The sequence below is a fragment of the Trichechus manatus genome, unplaced genomic scaffold, assembly GCF_000243295.1.
Source record: "Trichechus manatus latirostris isolate Lorelei unplaced genomic scaffold, TriManLat1.0 scaffold00160, whole genome shotgun sequence".
NCBI lineage: Eukaryota > Metazoa > Chordata > Mammalia > Sirenia > Trichechidae > Trichechus > Trichechus manatus.
The window spans coordinates 1,204,516-1,231,846 of record NW_004444096.1 but is presented as its reverse complement, the minus strand read 5'-3'; the positions used below and the strand labels follow the sequence as shown (position 1 = coordinate 1,231,846).

The 27,331-nt window shown below is 39.3% G+C and overlaps 1 protein-coding gene across 4 annotated transcripts in view; it reads left to right on the top strand.

The window, feature by feature from the left end:
* The window catches only part of MPP7 (MAGUK p55 scaffold protein 7), a 250,667-nt gene that overhangs the window by 72,532 nt on the left and 150,804 nt on the right, over positions 1-27,331 (top strand). For all 4 annotated transcript variants that reach the window (XM_023740589.1, XM_023740588.1, XM_023740590.1 and 1 more), the window contains one exon: positions 24,816-24,934. In XM_023740589.1, coding sequence (XP_023596357.1) covers positions 24,816-24,934 — 119 coding nt within the window. The remainder of the gene's footprint in view (positions 1-24,815; positions 24,935-27,331) is intronic.

Here is a 27,331-nt window from a genome sequence, read left to right as displayed (position 1 = left end):
TCTGGAAAAATTTCAGCCATTTTCTTTTCAAATATTACCTCTACTCCATTGTCTCTTCTCTGTCTTTCTGGAATGCCAGTGAAATATACGGAAGGCGTTTTCTGTATTCCCTGTCTCTTGTCATGGCTGTATTTTCATCTTTTTGCCTTTCCATTCTGTTCTCTGAGTACTTCTCATCTGTCTTTTCACTAATTCTTTTTTGAACTATATCTAATCTTCTGTACATCCCTGAATTAAGTTTTTAATTTCAGTAATTTTTTTTTTTAAACATAAGTTCCATTTGATTCTTTTAAAAATTTGGGCAACATTCAAATTACTTGCACCATAGATCAGTCTTCTTAATTTCTTTAATCTTTTCCTGGCATCAGAATCAGAATGTTTTTATCCTCAAAGCAATACATTCAAGCTATTAAAGATACTGAATGTGTCACTGAGGTACACCACTGAAGGAAGTCATTTGAAATAAGAATGGACTTTATTGATGCTGTCAGAATCATGAAAATATTTTGTTCTCATTTTCCTGTTAAAAAATTCATCCTTCTTCCCCATGTATATTTCATTGTGGAAAGTGGGGCCTTGACCTTGCTGCTCTTTTCTTCCAGCGTTTCCCCAGGAGTACTCTCTGCCACTTGAACTTGATCGTCTTTCTGGTGTTCACAGTTGTCTTGTGAGCACGTCAAGGCCATCATGCGTGTAGCTGCTTGTTCGTGTTCCATGTGAATAGAACGCCAGTCGGCTTAGGGAATCGTTCCTTTTGATGGTGGTGTCCTTGCTTGAGCACAGAGCTGGTGTTCACTGAGACGGAGGGACTGTGCCCCTCGTCCTGGTCACTGTTCACAAAATATTTATGAGCTAAGTGAAAAAGTTTTCTCCATGTAGGATGGGTTTTTCAGTAATGGGCGGAAAAATCGCTAAATGCTGTTCTCTGTACGAGGTCTGACATGTGCCAAGTATGTTTCCACATTGGTCACATCAGCACTTTCTGCCAACGGGAAGGTGAAGTACCTGCTAGCACACTCAGCGTGAGAGCAGTTTCCCTGCCAGCTTACACGCTTCGGTACTGCGTTACATCCCAAAGAGTCGTTTCGTACAGGAACCTTGCCAGTAATTCATTGTGTTTTCATGCAGTGCGTAATATTTGTTTTTAATTTTGCGGCTTATTTTATAATCTTTATAACAATAGTGTGACTTTTGTTTTTACTACAAAGAGCACACAGCCTTTCACGATACCTATGCAGTTTTTAATCTCAGTTTTTACTGTCAGTTTTTATCCTGGAAAACATTAGTTTCCGCTTTATCTTGAATTTTTTTTTTTTTTGCAAAAGAGGTTGGTGTCCTTTGTTTAAAATTGATGAGAAAAAATTTGTGACCTCATGACACTATTTGACAGAATTGTATAACTGACAGAGCCCTGGAGATAGGGAAATATGACTCACAGGTTAAATAAAATCTAATTCTTACTTTTGTGCTTTGTGTTCTGACTTTGTTTTTTATTGTTTGGTTGCCTTTGTGAAATAAATGCATGTTTAGTTCCACTTGTCCTAGCACAAGTAGATTCATGCTGTGTTTTAAGTTTGGAATCCTGTTAACTCTGTTGATGCTGTTATTCTGAGGTTCATGTTATCTGTTACTAATGGATAGCAAACTTCTGGTCAGTTAAGATGTAATTAAATGCCTATTATAGAGCCATTGAAAATCTTCATAAAATTTTAAAAAAGATTTTATTTGTGAAACCTCATGTTAAAAGTTAAACTTCTTCCCTTGGTACAGTGAAGTTGAATGTCCTAGATCTTAAGAACATTGTCCAGGAAACTCAAGTGAACATGTTAAGGTAGGGGATAGAATATCTAAAGCCTAGATGTGCTCTCTTGCTACTGTTTCTCTTTCTTCGTTTTCTTTTTATTATGGTAAAATAGATGTTATGGGTTGAATTATGTCCCCCCAAAATATGTGTTGTAATCCTAACCCCATACCTGTGGTTATGATCCCATTTGGGAATGGGTTTTCTTATGTTAATGAGACAGTATTAGTGTAGGGTGTGTTTTGAGTCAGTCTCTTTTGAGATGTAAAAGGAGCAGATTAAACAGGAAGCAGAGATGGGGAAATAGATGCCATGCCACAGGAAGATCACCGAAAACCAAAAAACCAGACCCATTGTCTTCGAGTTGATTCTGAATCATAGTGACCCTATAGGACAGAGCAGAACTGCCCCATAGGGTTTCCAAGGAGCAGCTGGTGGATTTGAACTGTTGACCTTTTGGTTAGCAGGCGTAGCTCTTAACCACTGTGCTACCAGGGCTCGGCAGAGATGGCCAAGGAGCCAAGGAGTAGAAGCTGAAGAGACAAGGACCTTCCTCCAGAGCTCAGAGAGCGAGAAAGCCTTTTCCTGGAGCCTGTGCCCTGAATTTGGACTTCTAGCCTCCTCAACTGTGAGAAAATAAATTTCAATTTGTTAAAGCCACTCACTTGTGGTATTTCTGTCGTAGCAGCACTGGAAAACTAAGACAGTAGATGTAACAAAACATTTGTCATTTTAACCATTTTTAAGTGTAATTTAGTGACAGTTACTTTCACCGTGTTGTACAACCATCACCACGATATATTTCCAAATGGTTTTCTGCCCCCATCCAGAAGCTCAGTACTCCTTAAGCAGTAATTCCCCATTTCTGTCTTCCCTGTTCCTCTTAGCCACTGACAAACTTCTGTCTGTGTGCACCTGCCCATTGTAGATGTTGCATAGATGTGGGATCACGATATTTGTCCTTTGTTGTCTGCCTTATTGCACTCAGTGTCGTGTTTTTAGGGTTCATCCGTGTTGTAGCACACGTATCAGAACTTCGTTTCTCTTTATGGCTGAGTAATGTTCCATTGTATGGATACACCCTGTATCTGCTGATGGACACTTGGGTTGTTCCCACCTGTTGGCCATTGTGAATAATTCTGCAGTGAATATTGGTGTACAAGTATCTGTTTTGTGTCTGTTTTTAATTCTTTTGCATGGATACCTAGGAGCGGAATTGCTGGATCATAAGGTGAGTTTATGTTTAACGTTTCAAGGAACTGTCACAATTTTTCACAGTGGCTGCACCATTTTACATTCCCACAAGCAACTGTTAAGGACTCCAGTTTCTCCACGTCCCCGTCAACGTTTATTATTTTCCATTTTTCTGATAATAGCCATCCTAGTGGAGAAGAAGTGGTAGCTCATGATTTTGATTTGCATTTCCCTAATGACTAATGATCAGGAGCCTGGGTGGCACATGCAGTTCGCGGTCATCTGCTAACGCAAAGGTTGGCAGTTCGAACCCATCCATCCGCTCTGTGGAAGAAAGGCCTGTTGAACTGCTTCTGTAAAGATTACAGCCAAGAAAACCCTATGGAACAGTTCTACTTGGTAACACACGGGGTTGCCGTGGGTTGGGGCTGACTCAACAGTAGTTCACAACAACAATTAATGATATTGAGCATCTTTTCATATGCTTATAGGCCATTTGTTTATCTTCTTTGGTGAAATGCCTGTTCAGTTTCTTTGCCCATTTTTTATTTAGGTTGTTTGTCTTTTTGTGATTTAGTTGTAGGAACTCTTTATATATTCCGGGTATTAAAGCCTTATCAAATAGATAATTTCCAAATATTTTCTTCCATTCTGTAGGTTGTCTCTTAACTTTGTTTAAAGTCCTTTGATGCACAAAAGTTTATTTTTTTGAAGTTCAGTTCATTTATTTTGTCTTTTGTTGCTCATGCTTTCAGTGTCATATGTAAGAACATATTGTCAAAAATAGGTCCTGAAGCATTACCCCTATGTGTTCTTCTACGAGTTTTATGATTTTAGTTCTTACACGTAGACTGTTGATTCATTTTGAGTTAATTTTTGTATATGGTGTGAGATATGGGTCCAGTTCTATTCTTTTGCATGTGAAGACCCAGTTGTCCTAGCTCCATTTATTGAAGATACTATTCTTTCCCTGTTGAAGGAACCTGACACCCTTGTTGAAAATAATTGAACATAGATGTATGGGTTTATTTCTAGATTCTCAATTTTATTCCATTGGTCTACATGTCTGTCCTTATAAAAGTACCACATTGTTTTGATTACTGTACCTTTAGACTGTGTTTTGAAATTGGGAAGTGTGTGTCCTCCTACTTATTTTTTTCAATATTCATTTGGCTTTGCCTGTTGTAATTCCATATGAGTTTGACTATTGACTTTTCCATTTCTGCAAAAAAAAAGGCATTGGAATTTTGATAGGGATTGCATTGAATCTAGTAGTATTGACATCTTAATATTCCAGTCCATGAACATGGAATATCTTTCCATTTATTTTGATCTTCTTTAGTTTCTTTCACTAATGTTTTTATATTTCCAACATACAAGTTTTTTTTTTTTTTTTTTACCTCCTTGGTTATATTTATTCCTAGGTATTTTATTCTTTTAGATGGTATTGTAAATATAATTTCTTTTTAATATCCTTTTCATATTGCTTGTTGCAGATGTGTAGACACTCAGCTGATTTTTGTGTGTTGACCTTGTACACGGTAACCGTGCTGAATTCATTTATTAGCTCTAATAGCTTTTTTGTGGATTCTTTGGGATTTTCTCTGCATATATGATCACGCAATCTATGAAAAGGCATAGTCTTACTTCTTCCTTCCTGATTTGGATAGCTTTTATTTGTTTTTCTTTCCTAATTGCTCTGGCTAGAACTTCTAGTACGATATTGAATAGCAGTGTTGGAAGCAGACATTCTTGTCTATTTTCTGATCCTAGGGGTGATACTTTCAGTTTTCACCATTGAGTATGATGTTCACTGTGGGTGTTCATAAATGCCCTTTATAATATTAAGGAATTTCCCTTCTATTCCTAGTTTGCTGAGTGTTTTTATTATGAAAGGGTGTTGGGTTTTGTCAGATGTCTATTCTGTATCAATTGAGATGATCACGTGGTTCTTTCCCTTTGTTCTGTTAATGTCGTGTATTATATTGATTGATTTTTTTTATGTTGAACCACTCTTGTGTTCCTGGGATAAATCCTTGTTTGTCATGGTATATAATCCATTTAATATGCTGCTGGATTCAGTTTGCCTGTATTTTGTTGAGAAATTTTGCATCTGTATCGTCAATAATATTAGTCTGTAGTTGCCTTTTCTTTTGGTGTCTGTCTCTAGTGTCAGGGTAATGCTGGCCTCATAGAATGAGCATTCCCTCTTCTATTTTGGTGTCTGTCTCTAGTATCAGGGTAATGCTAGCCTCATAGAATGAGCGTTCCCTCTTCTATGTTTTCGAAATGTTTGAGAAGAATTGTTGTTAATTCTTTAAATGTTTGGTAGAATTCACCTGTGAAGCCATCTGGTCTTTTCTTTGTTGGGATATTTTTGGTTACCGACTCAAGCTCTTCACTTTTTTGAGTCTGTTGAAATTTTCTTTAATTAAGTCAATTTAGGTAGTTTGTGTGTTTCCAAATATCCGTTTCATCTAGGTTGTCTGATTTGTTGGCATATAACTTTTCATAGTATTCTCTCATGATTGTTTGTATTTCTGTATTTTATTTCTGATTTTGGTTATTTGTGTCTTATTTTTGTCAATTTTATCGATCTTTTCAAAGAACCAGTTTTTGGTTTTGTTTATTCTCTCTGTTATTTTTCTATTTTCGGTTTCACTTATCTCCATTCTGATCTTGTTATTTCCTTCCTTCTAGTAGTTGTGGGCTTAGTTTGCTGTTTTTCTAATTTCTAACTTTGTGAAGTTAGGTTATTGATTTGAGATCTTTTTTAACGTAGGCATTTACCACTATACATTTCCCTCTAAGCGTTGCTTTCTCTGTATCCCTTAAATTTTGGTATATTGTGCTTTCATTTTCATTCATCTCTAAGTATTTTCTGAATTCTGTCAATTTCTTCCTTGACCCATTGGTTGTTTAATAGTATGCTGTTTATTTTCCATGTTACTGTGTAATTTCCACTTTTTCTTCTTGATGTAAATTTTCTTTCTTTGTAGTTGGAGATGTTTTGTGTAATTTCAGACTTCAGATTTATTGAGACCTATCTGTGGCCTAGCATATGGTGTATCCTGGAGAGTGATCCATGTGCACCGGTGAAGAATGTGTGTTGTGCTGTTGTTGGGCGGACTGTTCTATATATGTCTGTTAGGTCTAGTTGTATAATGCTGTTCAAATCCTCTTATTGATAATCTATCTGGATGTTCTATCCGTTGTTGAAAGTACTGTTGAGGTCTCCAAATATTACTGTAGAACTGTCTCTCCTTTCAGTTCTTCCAGTATTTGCTTCATATATTTTGGGGCTCTGTTGTTAGGTACATATGTATTTATAATTGTTACATCTTCTTGATGAATTGACCCTTTTATCATTATATAATGCTGTTTTTTGTCTCTTATAACAGATTTTGACTTGAAGTCTATTTTGTCTGATATTCATATAGCTAACACAGCTTTCTTTTGGTTCCTAGCTACGTGGAATTTTTTTTCCCTATCCTGTCACTTTCAGTCTATTTGTGTCTTTGGTTCTAAGGCATGTTTCTTGCAGACAGCCTACAGATGGACTATTCAACAACAAAAAAATCTATTCTGCCATTCTCTGCTTTTTGATGGAGAGTTTAATTCGTTTGCATTTAATTACCTATATGGAAGTAGTTAATGTCTGCCATTTTGCTATTTGTTTTCCAATACTGCCTTCTTTGTGTTTAGTTGATTTTTTTAATTTAACTGTTTTGGTTCTCTTCCCCTTTCCCTTTGTGTATATTTTTTAGATATTTTCTTTATGGTTACCATGGGGTTACATTTAACATCCCAAATTTGTAACAACCTGCTTTAAATTGATACCAACTTCAATAACATACAACAACTCTATTCCTCCATTATGTTGCTGTTATCACAAATTAGAACTTTACAAGTTAATGTGCCCAGTAACAAATTTATAATTATTTTTTATGCATTTGTCATTTTAAATCATGTAGGACACAGCAACTAGAGTTACAAGCCAAAAATCCCGTAGAACTCATTCTTTTATTTGCCCATGAAATCAGCTTTTCTGGAGTGTTTTTTCCCCCCTGCATACAGCTTTGAGTTACTGTCTAGTGTCCTTTCTTTTCAACCTGAAGAACTCCCTTTAACATTTCTCACAGGGCAGGTCTTATGGCAACAATTCCCTCAACTTCTGTTTATCAGGAATGTCTTAATTTTGTCCTAAAATTTGAAGGACACTTTTGCTGCATATAGAATTCATGGTTGACAGTTCTTTTCTCTTAACACTTTAAATATGTTATCACACTGCTTTCTGGCCTCCAAGGTTTCTGAGGATTTCTTGTATGTGATGATTTGCTTCTCTTTTGCTGCTTGTAAGATTCTCTGTTTATCTTCAATTTTTGAGAGTTTGCTTATAATATGCCTTGGTGTGGTTTTTTTGGGGGTTTATCCTACTTGGAGTTTGTTGAGCTTTTTCAATGTGTAGATGTTTGTCTTTTGTGAAATTTGGGAAATTTTCCGCCATTATTTTATCAAACATTCTTCCTGTCCTGTTTCCCCATAAAGCATTTATTGGTTCACTGATGATATCCAACAAGTCCCTTAGGTTCTTTTTATCTTTCTTTATTTTATTTTTCCTTTTGCTCGTCAGACTTGATAATTTAAATTACCCTGTATTTAAGTTCACAGATTCTTTCTTCTGTCAGCTCAAAGCTGCTGCTGAACACTGTTATGGCTTGAATTGTGTTCCCCAAAATAGGAGTTGGAATTGTAACCCCTATACCTGTTAATATAATCCCATTTAGGAATAGGATTTTCTTTGTTATGTTAATGAGGCCATATAAGTGTAAGATGTGTCCTAAACCTAGTCACTTCTGAGATATAAAAAGCAGATTAGACACAGAAGTGAGCATAAATGGGGGGGAAGATAGATGCCATATGAAGATCACCTAGGAATCAAACACTGGGGCTACAGAATCTGAGGCAAGGATCTTCCCCCAAAGCTGTCACAGAGCGAGAGCCTTTGCCGATAGCCAGTGCCCTGAATTCAGCTTCCTAGCCTCCTAAACTGTGAGAAAATAACATTTTTGATTTTTTAAATCCACCCACTTGGTAGTATTTCTGTTATAGCAGCACTAAGAAACTAAGACAAGCAGTAGTGAATTTCTCATTCATTTCCATTATTGTATACTTTTCAGCTCTAGTAATTCTGCCTGGTTTCCCCCTCCTTTTCTTTTTTTTTTTTTTTTTTTTAAATTGTTGTATCTGGTTTCTTTTACAAGTGTCTGTCTCTTTATTGAAATTCTCATCTTGTTCTTGTATCATTTTTCAGATTTCCTTTAGTTCTTTGTATTTTCCTTTTGTTCTTTGATTATATTTAATACTGTTGTTCTAAAGTCTCCCATTTGTCCGTTATCCTGGCTACCATAGGGATGGTTTCTAGCACTTCATTTTGTTCTTTTGACCGGACCATCCTGTCCTGTTTCTTTGCATGCCTTATGATTTTTTGTTGTTGTTATTGTTGAAACTGGGACGTTTCAGTATTATAATTTGTTAGCTCTGAGACTCAGATTCCTCTCATCTCCAGGGTTTGGATTTTTTTTGATTGTTGAAGGCTGTAATAGTTAACCTGCTCAGTGACCTCCCTTAGTGTTTTTTAATGATGGCCCACCTGGACATATGTGGACATCCAGTTCTCTGTTCCCCAGCCTGTACCCAGCTAGTGTTTTTAAAGACAGTTTGTTATACTCCAGGGGGAGAAACAAATCAAAAGAGGACATTTCTTGCAGCCTTTGAAACTTTGCAGCTTGGTGCTGTACCCGTTGGGGCCTTTCTTCAGTACTTAGGCTTGCTTGTAGTATGCTTAGGAACCAGCCCAAGGTGCGTGCGCTTTGCCCTGAGCACGTGTATGGTTTTTCTTAATTCCTCTGTTTACATGGTGTTTTTTAAAACATTGATTGCTGGAAGAAACTCTCATTCCTTCTTCTCCTTTAGCGCTTAGTTATTAATTATATGCTCCACTCGCACTGTCTATCACCAAGTGGCTAAGGGCACTCACAGCCTTTATGTACTTCTCACCACTCCCCTCCCCAACTTGGCATGAGCTCCAAGACAGGCAAAACGGAGGGGAGGGCTCCATCTCCCTCCCTCCGTCAGCTGCAGACAGGTCAGAACAGACACATACGCTAACACACACATACACTAACCCGCCAGCAAAGCATGTTCTGCCTATTCCAGAGCTCCAGACAGGTAAGAACAGACACATATGCTAACAGACACATACGCTAACCCGCCAGCAAAGCATGTTCTGCCTTTTCCAGAGCTCCAGACAGGTCAGAACAGACACATACACTAACCCACCTGCAAAGCATGTTCTGCCTTTTCCAGAGCCAAAGAATAGGCCCCCTCTCTGACGGGCACTCTGCTGCCACTGAGCCAGGGAGGTGAAGGGGTGCAGACAGTAGAAAATAAAAATTCTACTATTAAAAAGTCACTTTTTTTGTTGATTTCACATTACTTGGTTGCTGGAACCTTCCAGCTGCTTTTCAGAGTTTTCACAGAATTGAGTCTACCAATTTCTGGTTGTTTCCTCGGTGACTGTGTGAGGGATGTGAGTATGGAACTGCTCATGATGCCATCTTCCAGGAAGTCCACTTTACTTCTAGATGAGCTTGGGAATTGTGGAAAAATCACCCTTGTAAATATCTTGAAAGGATTCTCTGTCTGGTGTCTCTTAGACTGAATTCTCATAACACAATTTGGATGTGATGAGATTATTAGAGATTGTTTTCATGATGTAGGGATCTGGTTTACTCTTCTGAAATGGTAATCCAGGGGTTTAGCACTTCACGTAGGATAATTTCTCGCTACTCAATTGATTCAAAATGCCACTTTTATACTTAATTCTTTGTGTATACTGGGTGTATTTCTGGATATTCTGTTTCAGCAGATTACACTGGACAGTTTTTCAGTCTTTGAGGTGGGGGAAATACCCTTGATGGTTATGAATTCTGTTGCAAACAGGCTGCTTAGAGAAGACTGTGGGTTGAAAGGTTTGGAAAACATTTAGCTTTGTTTTTATTAATTGTGAACCATCAATTTATTATTGTTGGTTATAAAATGTTCACAACTTTTAATAACTATTAGTTATTAAAATTTATACATGCAAGTACCTTAGTTGTTATTAGTTGGAAACTCTCTAACTCACATCTTTTCCCCTTTGAAACAAAAGTTTTTATATGTAGTTTTTGATAACATGAGGATTGTTAGGAGTGCAACTACTGCATTACCGTGTAACAGATTGGGGACACTGCAGGAGAGTGACTGAAAACAAAGGAAGTTAAGATAGTTCTATCTCTTGAATGCTGCTAGGAGCTTTTTTTATTTTCCCCCCACTCTAATGCTTATTAATTTAACTAAATCCTCTAACAGGATATGATAAAGATGACGGCAGGTACTATTTAATAAGGGTCAGCCATGTGCTAGGTTTTTTTTTATACATTCATCCCATTGCAAAAAGGGGGGGCATAAATCAGGTGCAAAATACTCATCCTTTATCCCTGTTGATCCCTAGGAGAAAACCTACCTCTCCTTCTGCCGTATCGTTCTTTACAACCAGTAGGTGCCTTCTGCTTGCTCAGTTTCCCATGCTATTATTTATCTTTCTGAAAAGGGTAGTACCTGTAAGTCCACATTTACCATTTAATGCACTTAATGGTAGCCTTAGTAATAAGATGAGAGTTAAGATTTTAGGATGCTGTGCTGTGTATACTTTTCAGCTAGATGTAACCACATAGTCTTCTAAATTTTTAATATACTATAAATATGGAAATAAATGGAAATAAATCCTGTAATAATATTAACAAGCAAATACAGTGCTTTAGCTTTTTAGCCAACTACTCTAGGCTGGTAATTCCTGTAACTGATTAAATGGAATTAATTTTTGTAAAAGATGGCAACAAGCTATAATGTATGAGTTTTAGAAGTAATTTTCATTTTGTTATGATTTAACTTTTGGATGTGTACTGCTAAAAACCAAAGCACTATAATATTTACTTTGGTAGTACAAGGCACTCTGCAAGCCCACAGACTACTTACACAGAATTTTTCAACATTGAAACCTATTTGGAGCTTAGAGATAACTTCTAAATATGGAAAGTTATATACAGGTGGAAGCACTTGCCTTCTGTTAACTAGCCCTCATAGAGTTAAAGGTGGTTGTATAAAATGTTATTAAGCAAAACTTAATATTAGAGTGATTTAAATTGTTTTGCATATTTAAAAGTTCAGCTTGCAAAATGTTCTAATGAATTGTTTTCAGTTGAGGGATGGTGTTAGGAAAAGAATGCTTCTATCGTGGTTGTAATTAAAGTATTTTAGTGTATATGTACCTTTGGAAATAAAATATACTTGAAATGAGAAAAATTGAGACCTGTTATGAATGGCACAGAATAGTGCTGATTATTTTACCTTTGACAAAGGGGAAAATTTAAAGCTTGGTGTATCCCATTTTATTAATGTAATCAAGTTTTATAGTGTTGTTCGGGGCATAGTTGTATATTCTTTAGTGTTTATCAGCCCTTGGTTATAGTAAAACATTTGGTCCTGTGCCTGGCTATACCATACAGGGTACAAATACCACAACTAAGGTGAAAAAGCAAATAAATACGTATTTGTTTTTCTTTTTCTCAAGTCTTTTTCTATATGAATTCTAAATATTTCAGTTGCTTATAGCATCTAATATGACTGAACACGGAGAACATCTTTTTTATCATTTAACATGGGTTTATAGCTTCCCCAGACTTGCTCTAATAATGAAGCTATGAGGGATATGACAAGAATGGTGGTGTTAAATTTCTCTAGACTCACAGTAAATTTTTCCATTCTGATGTCAGGAATGTTGAGCATCTGGAATCTGCAGGCAGAGTGGACTGTTCGCTGCGGGAACACTTCCATCGACGTCTTAGCCTTTTACTCTCCTAGGGACTACTACTGTCTATACAGAGTATTGTATTTTTACAGATGCAGTTTTCTGGAGCTGGAAAAATTTCTTCACTTTTCTATGCTTCTGTGTTTTTGAGTGTTTCAAGTTTTAGAGATGTTACTGTTTTCAGGGTTCATATCATATTTCAGCGTTAAATTTATTTCCTTAGTTTTAGTAATAATAGGTTATATTTGTCTAAATGTAATGAAAAAAATAATAGAAAATAAATTGTTCTTAGAAACTTTCTTTTTTTTTTTTTTTTTTTTTTTTTTACAATTTACGTGTTGCTGTTATTGTTGCTGTTGAGTCGATTCTGACTCATGGTGACCCCACATGTGCAGAGTAGAACTGCTCCATAGGATTTTCAAGGCTCTGACCTTTTGGAAGCAGATTGTCAGGCCTGTCTTTCGAGGTGTATCTGGGTGGGTTTGAACCACCAATCTTTTGGCTGGTAGTCGAATGTTTAACCATTTGCACCACTAGGGATTCCTGTAGTTTATATAGGTGGATCTGTGTTTATATTTTGTCATCATTTGCCTTGACTTTTCGGAATAGCTACAATATGTGTATTAATCTCTTGATTTATGGCATAGTATTTCTAAAAAAATTGCCAGTGGGGGTGGAGAGAAGGAATGTGTGAAATTCTCTATTAGTTTAAGCTAAAAATGTTCACAAATCAGGAGTTGAGATAACTGACTAGGCCCGGATCATGCTGGATATATTGGTATACATTTTCTGTCTTTTTTTTTTTTTTCTTTGAGACAGAAATGTCCTGTGTTTAGTAAATTTTTACTCTACAGTGGACTTTCCGGGGCCATGGTGCTTTTTTGTTTTGTTTTTGCTCTTGTTCCTTGTGTTTGGAGAGACTATCCTTTGACGCTAGGTTGGGATAGTATACCAGTGGAGAGCATCACCTGAAATACGGGCTGCATTCTTTGGTTAGAAAGCTTCATGTTTTGTCTTGCCAATGTCTTAATGTTCTGTGAACACTTAGTTTATGTTTAAAATTCATTTACTCATCCACTTAAAGTGAGATCATTCTTCTCTTCAGTTTAGTATTACCTGGTCAGGCTTTGTACGTATCTGCCTTGTTTGGTGCGCGTCATGGTTTACCTAAACGTAGAACAGATGAAGCTGTGCGTCTTCTCTCCACACACACCTGTGTTACAGGAGCGTACAGGAACATGGTTTTCCAACTGTAGAAGTATTTTAGTGCCATATTGATCCTTTAGTCCGAAGATTCATTTCTCTAGTACTCAGCCACGTTAGTAGGACTAAATCACACTGCAGCCCTGGTGGCGCAGTGGTTGAGAGCTCAGGTTGCTAGCCAAAAGGGCGGCGTTTCGATTCCACCAGCTGCTCCTTGGAAACCCTTGGGGCAGTTCTGCTCTGTCCTGTAGAGTCGCTATGAGTTGGAATTGACTCAGTGGCAAAAGTGTGGTTTTTGGTTCAGAGCACGTAGCTGCATATCCTTCCCCGCCCCCAGTCACACCCCAGACCCTGCCTTCCCACTGGCCCTTCTTTCTCTCGTGCCATCTCAGTCAACCCGCAGCCACTTCTCAGTCATCCTGTTGTCGTTGCTGCTTTCAGTCGTTACCTACTCAGCACTTTGATCAGACCCTCCAGGAGCCTTAAACGACATCACACATTTTTATTTTCATTTAGGCTTCAAGTCTGCATAAGCAGCTATGACTCATCTTCAGCTTGATGTGATTTAGTAAAATTGTAGCTGCATACTTTGCCCAGTTCTTTTCAGGCTTATGGAGCCACGAGAACTGGGCAAGTTAGGGGCTTTTATTTTGTTGCCGTGCCCTTGAATTGCTTGTGATGTCGTCCAGCTGTTGTGTCTGTTGGGAAGACAGGTCTTTATTGTTTGACAGTTGCAACAACTCTGGCCATTTTCTTCTTTTACGAAGCATTATCACTTTGTTCTCATCTGCCTGGAAAGCACATGCATTTCCTGAGTTCTTTCTTTTCCATTGTTTTCTGCTCTTCTCCTTCCACATCTTAACGATTCAGAGATAATTCTTATAATAAAGATCAGTTTTGTAAAGTCTCTACCAATTGGTAAAGCCCTTTGGTGACTTTCTGGCGGAAGTTATTGATGGATACAGTTTTTCTGACGTCTGAGTATGTTACATACTCAGTGGAATCCTTGTAAGTTTAAGACCCCAGAATTATTTTGCATTCTTGTATAACTAGTCTGGCATTTCGAGGGGAAGATGAAAGTCTGTTAGAAATTTCAAAGCACTGACACGGTAAACAGGACTCTGTATTTCTCTCTCATGAGTGTCAGTCAGAGCTAGATGTCTTGAAAAAATTACTGGGAGAACTGATGTTAAAAGGCTCAAAAGCAAGGTCCGATGACAGGAAAACAAACTGCCTCTTGAGATGGATTATATTGCTGGCTGTTTTTGCCACCATCTGTGTACATAGCCAGGATTCCCTGAGCTTTAGTTTTGCCAAAAGAACGAGAACAGTGTTTATAATGACAGAATCGATCCTATATCTAAGGAACCGTGTCCACTTTTACTTCAAGGATGATAGATAATTTGAATGAACTATTGTCGGTTAGATTTGTTCTCAATAAGGCAGCACTTGTTGTGGGCCGTCGAGTCAATTCCGACTCAGCTATGAGTCTATAGGACAGGCTTTCCTAGGCTGTAATCTTTACGGGAGCAGATCACCAGGTCTTTTCTCCTGTTCAGTGGCTGGTGGGTTCGAACTGACAACCTTTCGGTGAACGGCTAAGCCCTTAACCATGGCACCAGCAGGGCCCCTTAAGGCAACACTAGTGTGTTCAGTCTCCAGCATATTCTCTATTATGTCTAACATTAGTAGTCTGGAGAAAAGTGGACATTATTTATTACTGCAGTAAAGGAATTAATACTATTTTTCTGTATAATTTGAAACATTCCATTCACTATTTTAGGATTGTGATGTAAGATGAATCCCAAACTGTTTCTACGTTCTTAGTGTTGATGACAAATGATTGGTTACCTGGAGCCTCAGTTTGGCTTTTGAAATAGGATATTTACTGCTCATTGGTATACAGTTATGTAAGTTGATATAAAAAATCCATTGCCGTTGAGTCAATTCCGACTCATAGCGACCCTGTAGGATATAGTGGAATTGCCCCATAGGGGTTCTGAGGAGCGGCTAGATTCAAACTGCCAACTTTTTGGTTAGCAGCCAAGCTTTTTTAACCACCATATAGTCAGTACCTTTTCAATTAATAAATAATCATTGATATCACCAAAATTATATTTATTTATGTTTCTTGCAAATATATGGTACATTATGTTTTTCATCAAAGTTGGTAAACTGTTTGATGACAGGGAACGTTTTGTCATTTTTCTTTTCTTCCCCAGGAGCATACAATTACATCCTCATCTCCCTAGTTCACTCGTCACCCAGTACATGGATCTGTCATTGCCTGTCTTTATTGCCTGTTGCGTAAGCCTCTCCCCACCCTTCCTTAATGTATCCTACTGGGATAAACTTCCATTGTAAACATTATATTAATTTTGTTGTTGTTGTTGAGAATATACACAGCAAAACATACACTAGTTCAACAGTTGCTGCATGTACAATTCAGTGACATTGATTACAGTCTTCAAGTTGAGCAGCCATTGTCACTCTCTTTTTTTGCGTTATTCCTTACCCATTAACAAACTCATTGCCCTCTCAGTTTCCCGTCTAATTGTTCGCGTTGCTGTTGTCAGTCTGATCCTGTAAAGATAGATCTTAAAAGAGCACAGTGCTCAAGGAAGACATTCTTTACTAGTTAAGGTAAACTACTGTTTGGTTTGAGGAAGACTTCAGGGGATATTTTTGGTTTCAGGTTTAAAGATTATCTCAGGGCAGTAGTTGCAGAGGTTCTTCTAGCGTCCATGACTCCAGAAAGTCTGGAGTCCATGAGAATTTTAAATTCTGTTCTGCATTTCCCCCCTTTTGACTAGGATGCGTCTATAGAATCTTTGGTGAAAATGTTCAGTAATGGTAGCCAGAAAGCATCCAGTTCTTCTGGTCTCGTGGCAAAGGAGGCAGTTGTTCATGGAAGCAATTAGCTACATATTCCATATCCTCCTCCTATTCTTCTGTGCTCTAGGTGAATAGAAATCAATTGTTGTGCCTTTGATGGCCTCTTGCAAGCTTTTAAGGCCTCAAGCACTACACAACGAACTAGGAGGCAGAACAGAAGCACTAAACATGTTATTAGGCCAATTAACTGGGATGCCCCATGAAACCATGACCCTAAACCTCCAGACCAAGGAACCAAATCTCATGAGGTGTTTGGTTGTACATAACCAGCCTCAACAGCTACTCTTTTTTTTTTTTTTTTGGTCATTGTTATACCTATCACTCAACTTTTTACAGGTGTCCAACTTCTTGACAACAATTACACTAATTGCCTGTGTAACGCTACCCTTAATCAGTGCAACGTTCCATCACCGTTAATCACTCCTTTTCCCCTCCTGCTCACTCCTGGTAACCACTAATAAACTCTGCTCTCTATATATTTGCCTTTTCTTGTCTTTTTATATAAGTGAGGTCATACAGTCTGTCTTAGGCTGGGTTCTCTAGAGAAGCAAAACCAGTAAAGCGTATAAATATATATATAGAGAGAGATTTATATCAAGGAAACAGCTCACGCAGCTTGTAGAGGCTAGAACGTCCCAAGTCCATGGATCAGGGTAGAGGCCGCTCGCAATTCACGCAGCCGCAGAAGCTGGTGAACCCAAGATGGGCAGGTCAGAGAGCAGGGCTCCCGCTCACAGGCTGTGTAGGACAACAGATTCCAAGATCGGCAGGCAAGACTGCAAAGTTTCTCTTGATTCACGTAGCCACAGGGGCTCGTGAACCCAAGATCAGCAGGTCGGGGAGTAGGACTCTTGTTTACAGGCTGTGAAGACTGATGAACCCCAAGATCCACAGGTAAGCTGTTAGCTCAAGTCCCAAGAACCAGAGGTGAGACAACAAGAGCAGCTGCTGGATCTGGAACAAGCCAAAAACCTTGGCAAGGCGAGCAGGCAGGAAGCAGCTGGCGGAGGGCAGAGAGATGAAGGCTGAGGGGGCAGTGAGCTGCCACAGGCCCCGTCCCCACTGGTACAACTCACCAGATTCCATCACGGGGGTGATCACACATCAGATTTCAACAGAGAAGTGGTCAACATAATACAACTGCCAGAACACTGAGAATCCTGGCCCAGCCTAGTCAACAGTCTTAACCATCACACGGTCTTTGTGCTTTTGTGATTGACTTATTTCACTCAGCGTAGTGTCTTCAGGCTCCATCCATACTGTAGCATGTATCAAGACTTCGTTTCTCCTCCTGGCTGAGCAGTAGTCCATTGTATGTATGGACCACATTTTTAAACTTGCATCTTGTAATCAGTTTTCCTGATGCTTGGGGGTACTCACATATTTTAGCATTAAATTTGGAATTTATTTAAAACACACATAGGTTGTACAGCAGGTTGAGGCATCATTCTACGCTTTACAAAGAATTCATTTAATCCTCATAAAAATCCTATAAGACAGGTACAACTATACCTATTTTATATATTAAAAAATGGATGCACAGAGATGTTAATTAGTTTGTCCAGGGGCACACAGCTATTGCTGAGTTGGGGTTTGTATTTCTGTAGTCTGGCTCCGGAGTCTAAGCATCCTACCACAAGGCCTTTGTCCATGTAGTGCTTTTCCTACAAGGTTTTTCTACCCCCCACTCCACCACCCCCTAGTTAGCATCTATACTTGTCTCAGGTCAGCACTATCATTGCTTTCTTGGGGAAGCCTTCCCTGAAATGGCTCGCATCTCACTGTTAATGTTCACGGCACCACAGCTCCCTTGTAGTAATTTTCATAATGCTAACTTTGCATTTATTTGCATGATTAGTAATGTCTGTATGGTCCACTGCACTGACAACTCCATGGAGGATGACTCCCCCCACCACTGTGTCCTCAGCACTGAACAGTGCTTGGCACACAGTAAGCACTCAGTATTTGTAGAGTGACGTTGAAAAGGATCCAGAAGAATTTTGAAATGTGGACGAGAGAGGGAGTCTGCCAACTTCCGAAACAAACCACTTGAAGTTTTGTCAGGTGTGCTATGCTAAACCTGTTTATGAGATTCTGAGTCAAGAATGTTAGCATGCTTGTTTTGTCTTCCAGATAATCGCAGGGGGGCTGGAGAGGGAACATGACAGCGGTAGCAATCACAAGGAAGTTGTTTATCTGGCGAATTGGTATAAGATTGCATGGATGCAGTTATACTTCCAGGATATAGCGAGTAGTGATCCATTGTGGCTGCAGCAGAATTTGAGGGGAAGTTATGAGATAGACTGATGGGAAAAGGTTCCATCAGGTAGTCACCCAGAAATGAAGTTTTCTAGAACTGCAAAAGTAATATCTATATTGGAAACACTCAAAGTACAGAAATATATGAAAGAAAACTGACAGCAATTGTGTCCTCTTCTTTCTGGTTTCTCTCCCCAGATGAAACACGGATAACGGTTGGGTGTGTATCCTGCAGACTGCCCTCTAGGCTGCCTACAAGTATAATGAACGAGTGAAAGAAAGTGGATTACTGGATAAGAGAAAACAATACGCTTTAGTTGGCTTTTCTTTAATTAGTTCTTAGATGGGAGGAGCCCTAATGGCGCAGTGGTTAAGCGCTCGGCTGCTGACTGAAAGGTCAGTGGTTCGAACCCACGAGTCGCTCCATGGGAGAAGGATGTGGCAGTCTGCAGATTACGGCCTTGGAAACCCTATGGGGCAGTTCTGCTCTGTCCTGTAGGGTTGCTGTGAGTCAGAATCGACTTGATGGCAGTGGCTTGGCTGTGTTTGTTAGATGGAACATTGTTGCGTGTATTAATCTTTTTGGCCATCTATTTCTTCTGTCATTTTTTTGATTGGTTAATCATCTTTTATTCTATTCTATATTAATCATTTGATTGTGGCAAAGAATTAGCAATTTCTTTGTATACTTTTGTTTTTTTGATGTATGAAAATTTTATGTTATAAAATATCAATCATTGTATTTAATGATTTCTAACTTATTTGCCATGCTAAGAAAAGCCTTTTTTACTCTAACATGATGAAAACATTCTGTGAGATATTTCTCTAGTACTTTCCTGGTTTCATATTTTATACTTGAAATGTTCGATCCATCTGGAATTCGGGTGTCAGGTTAGGCATTTAACTTTATGCTTACTGCTAATAGGTAGCCATTGAAGATTTCTGAGTACAGGATGGAAATGATGGGACTGTGATGGGAGGTATTAAGCCAGAGTTGAATTTAAGTTCTGGATATGATACTTACTTGTGTGTTTCCTCCTGTAAAATGGAGTTAACAATACCACCTACTTAAGGAGCCCTGGTGGTGCAGTGGTTCAAAAGGTTGGCGGTTCGAACCCGCCAGTCATTCCGTGGGAGAAAGATGTGGCAGTTTGCTTCCATAAAGATTACAGCCTTGGAAACCTTATGGGGCAGTTCTGCTCTGTCCTGTAAGGTTGCTAAGAGTCGGAATCAACTTTACAGCAACGGGTGTTGGTTTTATTGGGAGCATTAAATGAGATAACCTGTGAGGCCCTCAGCGTAGCTCTGTGAGTCTCAGGTATAGTTAATACTGCTGGGAATTGTTGCCGGTAATAATTATTACTAAGTCTTGTTTTCAGAAGCTTTATCGGTCAGTGACAGGAAAGATAGATCAGAGGGTGAGAGAATAGAAGCAGACATAATTTTTAATAACTGGTTTTATTAGGCAGGGTAAAAATCGACCAGTGTCTTCACTATGATGATGGGACTTTTACCCACAGTTAATAAAAGTGCTGTCAGATTTTTCTAGTGGTTGGAGTGATCTTATACGGTAATGAAATCTCACTAATTCAAGATGACTCTTTATAAGGATCTTGCACCCTGAAGGGGTGCTTCCTTCCTGCCCAGCGACTGTGGACAAGCTCGGGCCACTGTGTCCTCAGCCTTGGGGAGGGCGTCCTCTTCCACTGCTGTTTCCTCTGACTGTTCTTCTCAGCCCTGGGTGTTCTTCAGAGTTCTCTTTACCACGTTATACGTAATCCCGTTACGGTGGTTAACAATTATTTATATTAAACTTTCCCTGTGCCAGTTAGTGCCCAGCTCCTGTCTCTGGATTGGGCCATAATTGATGTAAATACACAAAGCAGAAATTCGGGTGTAACAAAAGTTAGTGCACTTAAAAACCTGTAGATTACATCATCATCATTGCTGATTTCCCCCTTGGGTGCTCTCCACGCTGGAGCACACCCTCCCAGGCCTTCTTTCCTCCCGTCAGCTCCTTGCTCGAGTCCTGCCAGCTCCCCCTGGCCCTCTCTGCTCTGCATTGATTGTTCTCTGCTTGGAATTGCTGTCATTCTCACTGTGTGGATCAACACCTCACCCTTGGCACGTTTTAATTTTGCTATCGTTGCTTTCTTTTTTCTTGGTGTGTGTGTGTGTATATATATATATGAAAAAAAGCAAAAAAGAACCCAAACCGTTGCTGTGGAGTCGATTCTGACTCATAGTGACCCCCAGGACAGAGTAGAGCCCCACAGGATTTCGAAGGCTGTAGATCTTTCCAGAAGCAGACTGCCACGTCTTTCTCCCGTGGAGCAGCTGGTGGGTTCAGACGGCTGACTTAGCCACTGTGACGCCAGGGTGCCGTTCTCCTGTATGTAATATGTTAATTTAAAAATACTGCTTTTCTCTCTACTGGAACATTTTATGAGATAATTTTATTCAAACTCTTTTTTCTTTTAATAAAAACTCTTCCTGTGCATCTTCGGCGGTGTCTTGTATCACGTGTACCCAAATATAAGGTGAGTTTTTTTCCCTCAAAATTTTCTCTCTGAGAAGACAGAGCTGCCTTATATTCAGGTCCCTGCAAAATCTTTTATAGGGTAGAGTCTCTCAGTTATTTCACTTAAAAATGTGTTCCTTGGAGAAGCCACATTTATTCTCATATAACCTAACCTAAATTCATAATTGAGCATTTCATCAGTATCCTAAAGATTGACTAGACATTTGAATATTTAATCAACAGCCCAAGTGTCTGTTTACTCCACTTGAGGAAAATATGTTTTTTTGGATCTTTTCTTGGAAAAAAAAAGAGATCCCTTATATTTAGGATTGCCTTATGTTTGGGCAGGTACGGTATGTATTCTGTATCATCCAAGATTGTAAGGTCTCTGCGAGCAGAGATTGTGTACATTCTGTACGTGGTTGTGTCCCAGTGACTGGAGTGTGCTGTGGCTGTAGGAATTCAGTAAATGTTGATTCTTAGGAACACATCCTTTAAAGACCTAACTCAGGTGTCATTTCCTCTCCAAGGACTTTCCTGACGTCTTCTTCCCCCTTTGGAGGAAGTGACCATTTGCCTTGTGTTTGCCACGAGACTCCGACACTGCTCTGCACCTCCTAGTGGGCTTTTCTGCGGTTGTCCTCCACAGTGTAGGTGAACGCTGGGGGCAGGGAGCGAGCCTGATCTGTCTTCTGTCTTCAGAGCCTTGAGAGGTGCTTGGTACCCAGGGACCGTCAGTGCTGTTTGGAATGAAGCCTGATGGGCTGGATGACTACAGAGAAGTCAGTGATAACCTTCACTGTCTCAGTTTTTCTTCAGGGACTGGTAGATTTAGATTTAAAAAATGTTTAAAGATATCCATTGTTGATATACCCTCATCACCTGCCATCTGAGTGTCAAGGACCAATTCTGTTACTGGAACTCTAGGAAGTGAGGACTGCAGTATTTTAAAGCAGATGTTAGAACACAGATCCCGGTTAATGCACGGACGGAGGTGATTTCTTGGGTCTGTAGGATTAATTTGAGTGTAAGTGGTTGTCAGTATTGAGACTGCATGCAGCTCTGGCCCAGTGGCTCTTTAACCACCTTTTAATTCCTGGTGGCACCGCCCGTGTCTCTTCTGCCTTTGGTCCGTGGTTCTCAGATGTGGTAGGGGAACAGGAGTCACTCCTGCTGTCACTAGAGTGCCAAGCTGGAACGCCCTATAAGTTAGGATTGCATAAAGCCGGTGAAGAACAGAAAATCCAGCTTTAGGAGGTTCTGCTAACAATGAACTCATTATTTTCAAAATTTTAAACATAATATGGCTTATTCCCACCAAAAGTTAAGCAGTACTTGGGAAAAGTTAACACTTTCCATATGTAAAAGACTAGGGTGGTTTGGTTTCTGAGGATGGTATTGTATCCAGTTGGAATGGACAGCTAAGCAGTTGTTTTGACTTTGAACCATTGGGTTGAAATGGTGTTTTCATTCTGGAGGGACAGTGAGGGAGAAAGGACATTGATTTTCATCGCGTTGGGCTAGGGCTAGGCGCTGCTATGTATGTTGTTTCCTTGAATTCTTACGACAATGATATTTACCACGTTTTTTTAAACTTTATAATTCAAGGTAATTGTAGATTCATGTCTGGTTGTAGGAAACAGTACGGAGAGACCCCCTTGTGCCTTTCACTTGCTCTTCTCCCATGGTGACGTCTCACATAACTGCAGTGCAAGATTACGGCCCGGGAATTGACATTGACACAATGTGTTCATCTCACTCAGATTTGACCGTGTTACATGCGCTCCTGTGTGTGTTAGTTCTGTGCAGTTTTACCACACACGTAGATTACCATTTCTTTTTAAACACGTGGGAGAAATAGCTCAGAGAGGCTGTGACTTGCTCAAAGTGTAGTTTAAACCTAGGTCTGTTTGATCCAAACTTTTGCTTTTGCAGTAATAATAATCATTACTAATAGTAATCAATAATAGTAACACCAATGACTGAAACTTCTATTGACATTTGAAGCATATTGAGTACTTACTGTGTGCTAGGGACTGTTCTAATGTGTTAACTCATGTAAACCCCACAACAGCCACACCACACGAATTATAGTGAAGGCTGTGAAATCCAGAACTCGAAAGGATGGCCTTGTTTTTCCAGGTCTCGCCAGTTTTCTGCCTTTGATGGGGTGTGCCTTACCATTTTTCTGTTGCTCTCTCTTAGTGGAAAATACTTGAGTTTTCCTTCTCTGACAGGTTTTCCACTTTACACAGGTTCTGGCTTTCACAGGTTTTACTGTACAATAAGTATTCTTAATTAAGTACTATATCTTATTACCAAAGAATAGGTAAGTATTTTACAAGTTCTGAAATCAATAGCAAAATAATGAGATTTCACCCGCTCTTTACGTATTTTTGGTGGTTTCCTCGGTAAAACATGTATGTTAGGAGTTGAGGGGTCCCCTGGAAGGAGAAAAGGAGCAGGAAGGTTTCTCCCGAGTGGTTTCTTGTTGCATGATCTAAGTTGCTGCACGGATGGTCGTTGTGCACACTTAGTACAAGTGTCATGTACGTGGGTGGGGTGGGGAGGTCAGCGTCTCTCCACCTCGTCTAGTTCTGAACCTTGACCTTAACCACTGAGCTTGGCAATTGTTGATTACTAAAGAAAGAAAAAAATTTATAGTGAGACCTGTGTTATTATGTATGCGAGATGCCTTAAAAATAGTTTTTACTAAATGGTGAATCAGATCTGGTTAAGGCACAATGCCAGGTTTTTACGTGAATATATGTAAAACCACCAAGAATACTAAAGCATGTAATTAGGAGAACTAAAAAAAAAAAAAAAAAAAAGTATTTAGCTTTTTTTGTCCAAAACTAAATACAGCTGCAGGAATGTTTGAATTTAATCGAGTCTCCCAGGTTACGTATCTAACCTTCCAGGTGGTACTGATGCATTTGGTTGCAAACTACCACCGATTAGTAGAATATTATAACACTTTAGGATGATGCTAGATAGAATAAACAGCAGCCCATAAATTACTTGCTATTCTTTGCTAGTTAAATATCTTGTGAAGCTGCCCTGTGAGGAACAGCAGCACTTATTCAGACTAAAAATAACAGCAGTACCCATGTGCTGTAGGTCCCAGGAGGTCTTGGTGTTTTTGTAGACAGCAGACAGAAATAAAAGGAATTTTGTCCTTTTTATCTCGTGTAATCCCACTGGAAAATGAAACATGTGCTATGAGTTGATAGCGACTTCTGCCAGGTCACCTCCCTGAAGAGTCTCGGGCAAGCACTGTTGCAACATTTCTTGGACAGCAGTCTGACGGCCTCTGAACGAGATGGATAGTTTACGTAGCCCGCTACTGTGGAACAGTGTGTTACTGTCTGTCCCGGGGAAGCCGCTAGCCTGGATCTGTTACTTTAACTCTTTCAGTGGGTGTTAGATACGCTTTACATACCTGAAAACCAGAGTCAAAGTTGAAACTAAGTTTTGTGTTTTTTAATGGTTGACTATGAGGACCCCACATATGGTTTATCCTGTCTTACTTTTCAGAACTTTATTTTGGATGCCAGATAACGTAACGTTTTTGATGCGGTATATCACTGGGAACTATTTGGAAACCACAGACCCTTTTTAGTGGGCCACTCTGTCAGGTCTCCGCTCTTCTGAGGAAGCTTTTCCTCTTCGTGACTCATTTCACTGGCTCACACGAAGGGGAATGTAAGAACGATCAAGGAAAGGAATGGATGCTTTTTCTTCCCTTCTGAAAACTTGTACACGTTTTCTGTCTAGGGTTATGTAAACTTGGGTGAGTGTGGAATGTTGACAGCAAGGAAAGGTAGAAACTAGCCTGTGAGTACATATGTCTTTGGAGTTAAAAAAAAAATCAAAGTTTCTTTTGCTTCTTTGGCGAAATGCTTTACTTGATGGCCCAGAATACGGACCCAGTAAAAACGATGTGTTCCGGGCCACCGTTACACACACCTTCAGTGAGATCAGTGAGCTCACTCTAAGATTCCTTTTTGTGTTTTATTTTCATTTCATAGGTCTCTATGAGCTGTTGGCTGCTCTGCCAGCCCAGCTGCAGCCACATGTGGACAGCCAGGAAGACCTGACCTTCCTCTGGGATATGTTTGGTGAAAAAAGCCTGCATTCACTGGTGAAGGTAAACCATGCTGATGTCAGAGTCTCTTGGAGAAGAACATACGGAAAACTATTTTGAGTGCCATCTAGAAAACCAGAGATCAAATTGTTGCTCTCTGCAAACAAAATATCCTTGTTTCAGTTCACTGGTGGGTGTGGAAGTTGTTAAAAGATTCCACCAAAAATACATAGATTTCACTTAATGGTGTGATCTGGCTGTGCATACTAACGCAGCAAACATGTGCTCACCCTTGTTAGAAGAAGAATATGAAATAGTAGCAGGAAGGTTTAGACTCCTTTATGGTCAGCATTCACGAGCTGGAATTTAACTTAAATAAATACATATTCACCGCAAAAATAAGAAGGAATATATTTTCTGAGGTCAAGGATGGCAGCAGTTCCGTAGCCACGTTAATTTAAAATAATTTCCTTTAACAAAGTCAACTGAAAGTCTAGTAAGTTGTTCCTTTTATTGGCATGACTCCTCTGAAGTGATATTTTGTACGTAAATACATCAACGCCAAATAGGAATTAAAACAGTTTTTGGAGGGAGTTGTAGTCAAGAAGCATGTCGTGAAAACGATCAGCCACCAGAAATCAGCTCTTGCCGTAGAGCACACTGGGAGTGATCAGAACTCTTAAAACAGTGAAATGAGAACAAGAAGCTTACTGGAAAACATGCCAGTCTTGCTTCTGGAAATACGAATTGCATTTTCTTTCATTTAAGTCAAGCTGAAGAGAATTTAGAGGTCTTACTTGGGTCTATAAGATGTAGAAATCCATGCCTCAGCGATACTCGGACATGTACTTAATTCAGTTAAATTTGTTAAGCTTGTCTGTCATGATAAGAGGCTTTTATTGATGTATAATATTTGAAAATAAGCAAGTTCTCAGTTACAGTTGCTTCGCAGAATAGGAGAATTCTTACTACAATTTTTCCTGTTGTCGGATTCACTGAAATTTGTGAGTCTCAAGTGGTGGCAACTTCCGTGAAGTCAACATGCTGACCTGTGGCGTTTTCCTAGTAGTCCACTTAAAGACTAGATGGTTTTGTTGGTTTATTATTGTTCTTCCTAGTAGCAGTGTAATTGCCAAGGGGTTTGTTAGAAATAGTCTTTGATTATAATTGATCAAGTTTGTAACTTTGTGAGGCGATCAAAAAATATTCCTCTGTTGAGTATATGCAAGTTGAACAGCTGTAGACTTATACAGATTGATTTGATCTTTTGATAGAAGAAATAAAATCTATTTGGACTGGCATTATCACCCCTTAATCAATAAACAGACATGCCCCAAAACAATGGAGGCACATTTGTATTTATAACTTGGCTTCATTCTCAGTTTCTTATCTAAAGTGGAATTCATAAGACATGTTGACACGGTTGTTTGTGAAAGTCAAATACAGTAGTGAAGATCTAAGTTATTTGATAGTTACAGAGGTTAAAAAACAAAAAAACCAAAAAGAACCTATTGCCGTCAAGTTGATTCAGACTTATAGTGACCCTGTAGGATGGAGTGGAGCTGCTCCGTCAGGTTTCCAAGAAGCAGCTGGTGGATTCGAACTGCTGACCTTTTGGTGAACAGCCATGGCTCCTAACCACTGACTGGGCAAATACAAATAGGCATTATTCAATATTGAGGAAAAAGTTAATTATCACAGCATGCAAAGGACCAAAAGCTAAGTATAGAGAGGCTGTTACTTCTATTGAAGGAGTAAAAACCAATGTGTGAAAAAATTTCTTAGCCATACTGGCTTTTGAGTTTTAACCGTAGGCTTTTTTTCCAGGGCTTTGAACCAGTTCAGACCAGTTCAGTCATGGCTGACTGAGCAAAATTGGAACAGACCCCAATTTTTACAGTTTGGATGAGCCAGAATCATAACAGAAATAGGAAGAATTACAGGTTGAAGTCATGGAATAGGACACTTGGAAGAGGCGTAATGAGCCCTTTCAGGAACGTAAATGCGTGAGACTGGAGTATTGGCAGGACTGAGGAGAGCAACCTGTGTTCAGAGCGGTGCAGTTGGCTGCCATCTTTGAGCAGAGAACGGCTGTTTCTGACTCTGTTCAAAATCCGACAGGCAGAAGATTTGGTTGCTATGCAACATACATGCTGCCCTTGCTTTCTGAAAGGGAAATTAGGTTTCTAACAGAGCCTCGACCCATAATTTTTCTTATTCTCGTTATGGTTCTGGCTCACCCAAATTTTACAAAATTTAGGTCTGTTCTGGTTTTGCTTCCTTGGCTGTGACTGAACTGGGAAGAACTGGTTCAAAGCCCTATTTTCTTTTTTTCTCCAAAGTATGTGTCAATATTAAGTAGTTAGGAAGCATTCTAGAGGGTGTAGGTATCTGGTTTCATAAAAACAACGAAGCAAATAAACTGATGTTGTCAATATTTAAGTAGCACAATACCGCATG